Raw genomic sequence first — 5,509 nt, 5'->3', positions numbered from 1 at the left:
CGAACACCATATCATGATTCAGAAAAATAGCTCAGAAACCTGGTTTTATGAAGGACTGCATGGCTGAGTACAATATTTCATTTCATTATGTTCCTGTACTACAGATGTTCAAAATTCATGCATAATAATTACACCCTCCAGTGTGCACTCTAATTAATTAAACAGACAAATCTTTATTTAGATTTTCATGATATATTCCATGAAGAAATAACTTTCAAGAATTTATATTGTTGAAACTCCAAAACTTAATTGAAACTCCAGTAACCCAACCCCCCCACCAACAGTTGTTTTAAAAAAAAAAAAAAAAAAATCTCTCCACTGTAGCTGTACAGTAGTTTCCTGGAGAGAAACTACTGTAGTTATAATCATTGTTATCAGCAGAGTACTACCAAATGTTGATAGAATACAGAATGGAGAAATTGAAAAGTCCCTTTTTTACTGTCACACATGAGAAATTATTTTTATTTAACTACACCTGACATGACAAAACAACCTTTTTAGGTGTTTAGAGATTTCTTTCATTTTCAGACCATATATAAACGGATTAAAGAGAGGGTTATACAAAACCACTTGTAAAGTCATTATTAACTGTGCAGTTTTTGGAAAATCAAATTCTAATTGACCTATAATGACATCATATGCACAAAAAGTAGTAAAAATGCTTAAAACAAACAGGTGAGGTAAGCAAGTCTCTGCTGCTTTTTTCTGGATATCTCTACTGCTTCTGTAGGTTATTAGAAAAATCTTTGCATAGGTGAAAAGTATGAACAACACAGGAAAAATAGTAACATTTAGCAACACAATTAAACCGTAAATTAATGCTGCTCTGATGTTAATGAGTTTTTTGGGTTCATTGAGAACATGGTTGTTGTTCAATAATAAAATTATTCCTCAAAAATACAACTTGCCTAATAATTCTGCACTCCCTGTATGCATCAAGCAAAGATTTTATTATATGCAACATTCTCTGACTGGAAGAAATTAGTTTAACATTTAAACCTATTTTCTGCACATTCCAGCACATAAAATAAAATATTTTTTGTGTTTACACTCACTCTTTCAAATAGATGCAAGTAAAACACAACAGGAAATAAATAAAATCAAAGACTAGCGGTCCTGTTGCTCTATTCTCACGGAGTAGGGTAGGCGGAGGTTTACCCTGGTGCAGGTGTGCCCCGGCGGTCAGTTGAAGAATCCGCAAGTGATTCTTCAACTGAATTACTGTGAATTTCCCATTACGTCGTAGCACACTCGGGGCTTGCTTGGAAGTTTAGGAGTTTTTTTCGCTGTAAAAAGAAGTTTTCTTCCCACGCACAATGGACACTAATGTTTTTGTCACTTTTTATGGAATCAAACTCAAAGTAAGGTCAGTACTTCCACGCTTTAAACGCTCCACGCTCATACTCTCTCCCGCACTCGATATATGATCCATTGTTGATCTGCACACAGCTGTTGTCACGAATGTCGCACTCGCTTATGTCACTGTCATGAGACATTCTCGCACAAAAAATCACAGTTTTAGTAACACAGCGTTACTAAAACCGTTTTTGCAATAGTAATATCTTACTTTACTTGTTACTTGAAAAAAGTAACCAGATTACAGTAATGCGTTACTGCCCATCTCTGATGGTGACAGACATTAAAAATGTTCAGTGCCAATAAGATTTGATGGTACGAAAGACTACACAGGGTGTAGAAAAAATTTAAGGCAAGGCAAGGCAAGGCAAGTTTATTTGTATAGCACAATTCAACAACAAGGTGATTCAAAGTGCTTTACAGAGACATTAAGTGAATAACCTATAAAATCATGACAACAGAGATAGTGTCTGTTTATAGTATATTATAATCATATATAATATCATATTTTAGATATCATCTGTGTATCTAGAAATTACTGAAAAAGAACAAAATCAGAAACTAAATATGATCACAGCTGCTAGGAATAGCTATTGTTGTGAAAAGGGTAAAGCTATTGCATTATTTTAATGCATATCATATGTTCAGCAAGCAGGATAAGTAGGTTAATCAGTTTAAGTATTATGTACTATTGGTATACTAACTATAACCCTCTCTTTGTACAGTATACAGTAGACACACAAGTATATAAAAGAATACAGACATATATAAATGCAATGCAAATTAATAAAGGTACATCAGTACTCTACAGTATAATATTATAGTGTAATATTTATATAAACAATAATGATAATAATAAAAACAACAACAGGTGTAATGTATATCACCTGTAAAAACAAAAAACTGCACTGAAGAGAAGTCAGATCTTTAAACTTAGATTACAAAGGAAATTATTGCACTTCCAGCATCAGCTCTGACAGATAATTTAAATTTGCTCTGACAAAACAACCTCCTGAGGTGTTGAGAGATTTCTTTCATTTTCAGTCCATATACAATTGGATTAAAGAGAGGATGATACAAAACCACTTGTAAAGTCATTATGAAACGTGCAGTTTGGGATAAATTAACTTCCACTCGAGTTATAATTATATCATATGAACACAAACATGAGAAGCTGATCAAAACGAGCAGGTGAGGTAAACAGGTCTGTGCAGCTTTTTTCCTGACCTCTCTGCAGCTTCGATAGCATATTATAAATATTTTTGTGTAAGTAAAAAGTATGAAAAGCAAAGGAAGAAATACAGTGTTAAGTAGTATAAAAACACCATATATTAAATATGATATTTTCGGGGTTGCACAGTAAAGCTTGGAAATTGCATTGTTACAAAAAATTCCATTTAAAGTGAAACTGCAGATTTGTGAAGTGTTTATAATTACAGCTGATGGCACAAGCTGACAAGCAGGCAGAAGCCAAGTTAAAACCAGCAAAACTGTGACTGTTGTTTTTCTCATAATAGTATGATATTGCAAAGGTTTAGATATGGACACATACCTGTCATAAGCCATGGATGCCAAGAGAAAGAACTCTGAACCAGTTAAAGAGTAATAAATAAATCCTTGAAAACTGCACTGTGAATGAGTTGTAATCTGCTTCTCAGATAAAAAGTCCATCAAAAGTTTGGGGTAGATATTTGTACTGAACATAACAGAGTTGAACAACAAAGCTGCAATGAAAATATACATAGGCTCATGGAGGCTTTTCTTAATCCTGATGAGGCAAACTATGGTTGAATTACTGCAGAGTATTAGAATATAAGCAGTAAACATGATAGCAAAATACAGAAATTTGTATTTTTCCAATTCAATGTGCCCACCAAAAGTTATATATGTCACATTAAATTCATTATCAATTGCCATGAAGTTAAATGGTTTGTAAGCAGACTGAAATCTAAATGTAAGCAACACACACAATACAGTGAAAGAAATTTTGTACCACTTGTTTACCCTTTTGCATAACCATCAAGTGTTATATTTGTTAAATTCAGTTCATCATTGACTAATAAAACCAAATGTCTAACATTAGTACATCAGTCAGACTATATTACAGGCAGAAAGAACAAGATGAGATCAGAATTTCATAGAAACACAAGACACCAGGTGTGTCTTCAATGATCCACCGTCATCTTGACATGTGAAAACATGACAGTGAAATGTAGTGGAAGTTAGTGGAAGGACCTTATGAATCATTTTTCTCTCTCTCTGTGGATCTCATTACGTCAAGAGAGTGACTGCAATGTGACCAGTTCCTCCAAGCCCTAGAGGCCCTGACCTGTAGGCCTTATTAATGTTTGTGCAAATGTTGTCTTGAAAATTTTCTTCCTCCAATTCAATTTTTGATATGTTGCTATATATGTTACATTTAAATCAATATTTTGGTTATGACTGAAATAGTACCGTCAGCTGCACAACCAACAAACTCTGCATAATGACTTCATGGAGATCCTTTGTGACTGCAGGATGTGGCAGACAACAGTCTTGGTGTCTAGCTGTAATTTAATAAGTTGAAAAAGGGGGTGCATAACTCAGCTTTGCTGGAAAGGCTGAAGTTAACAATCAGTCAAATAGTTGATACACTCAGTGTACTCAGTTTTTCTGTTAGTCTACCAATGCTCTAAATCTGGTTCATTTCTTTTTTATTTAGATAATTGTAGCTTTCACTCTATAACAGTGGTATTTAGTGGCTTAATGAAAACTTGATGAACAAGATCTGCTGTTACCAGTAGTTTCATTTGTCAGTGATTTTGAGAGCTGAAAATGAAAGTCAGTTTTTGATTTACTTTTGTTTTTAGATTGTTTCCATGTGCAGCTAAAAATCTGATGGTTGGAGTAACAGGATGGAAGGTGGATGTGAAGTTTTATAGTCCCACTTGGGATAAAAAAAAATACTACTTACTGATACTAGTTGTCCTCATAATTCCTATCACAGCAATAATGGTCTACTCGGTTTCTCTGCAGAGAAATGTGAAAACTTGCTTTTCCATATTCTTTCTCCTTTACTTCCACCTACTCAATCCAACTACTGCCCATGGCTTCCAATTTTTTACGCTTTGCCTCCCCAAAGCATGACATGGACACACAAGTTGCATTAAGTTGCACTAAGCTGCAGTAACAGCAGGGGGAGATTTTTTATTTCAAGCCAACATGAAAATAATCAAAGGAACATGTTTAAACAGACATCACTAACACATTTACATGCAAATACATATGAGCCATCTTGCTTAAATGCTTCTGCCATAGAAGGACCCTGGAATGTATTTTACACCTTCATTTTTGAGTAGTGACTTTATGGATTTAATTATGTATATATTATCTCACCATGGTGGTATTGCAACTTCTGCATGCGTGCTCATTGCACGCTTTGTTTATCCAAAGCAGGAAATGGACATGGTGGGCTGGAGTGTTGGTTACACGCTAATGTTGTGGAAAGAGTTATTTATTAAACCAGGAGAACATCGATTCTCTATTCATCTATTCTCAGATCTCATAAATAAAACTGAGATAATTCACAAAATTAACGATATAGGCTATTTCACTTCAAGAAAAATTACCAGCAACATAGAACTGCTGTAAGTTTTGTTATCACAGTTGGCTGGCTCGCTTTTAATCTTTCGTACCTCATTACAATCTAACACTTTATTTTTTCAAGAGTGCACTGTTGAAAAGCAGATAAAAGTCTGATTTGATCAACTCTGGAGATTATTTTCAGTGGCTTTAGTAATGAATAAGTTAACTGTCTGTTATATAAGTTGATTATTTAAGGCAGTGACTTTCAGTTGTGCTGCACAAAGGCGGCTGTCATTGAGGATGCTATTAAATTTAAGATTGATCATAGTCTGAGATTACCAAAAAGCACCTCTGAATGACACAGGAAATCATTTCTGCCTGTAGCAATCTCCCTGTACAACTCATCCTAAAATACTGTATACGCCAATAGCTACACGCTTTTTGCACATGCTCTTTTTTCTTATTCAGATATTTATTAGTAAGTGACTTATATGTATATATATATATTGTATATATTGTGCTATTTCTTACTTCTTGTATTGTCTTTTTTTGTTACTGTTTGTACTGGAGCACTGTAACCAACATAATT

The 5,509-nt window shown here is 34.2% G+C and overlaps 1 protein-coding gene across 1 annotated transcript; it reads right to left on the bottom strand.

Annotated features, from left to right (window-relative positions):
* Positions 1-2,289: 2,289 nt before the first annotated feature.
* On the bottom strand, positions 2,290-3,183 carry LOC146615756 (olfactory receptor 51E1-like). Its single transcript, XM_085374254.1, has one exon. It carries the CDS (start codon positions 3,181-3,183, stop codon positions 2,290-2,292), a length of 894 nt encoding a protein of 297 aa, XP_085230380.1.
* Between the last annotated feature and the right edge of the window lie 2,326 nt (positions 3,184-5,509).

Source organism: Diplotaxodon limnothrissa, linkage group LG16, assembly GCF_057381915.1.
Source record: "Diplotaxodon limnothrissa isolate DT_005_m linkage group LG16, D_limnothrissa_male_GT1.1, whole genome shotgun sequence".
Taxonomy (NCBI): domain Eukaryota; kingdom Metazoa; phylum Chordata; class Actinopteri; order Cichliformes; family Cichlidae; genus Diplotaxodon; species Diplotaxodon limnothrissa.
The sequence above is the reverse complement of the archived record's forward strand: the minus strand, read 5'-3'. Positions and strand labels throughout refer to the sequence as shown.

Bases quoted from the DNA above. Each gene is read 5' to 3' on its own strand.
- LOC146615756 (XM_085374254.1), bottom strand. From the start codon at position 3,183: ATGTTTACTGCTTATATTCTAATACTCTGCAGTAATTCAACCATAGTT.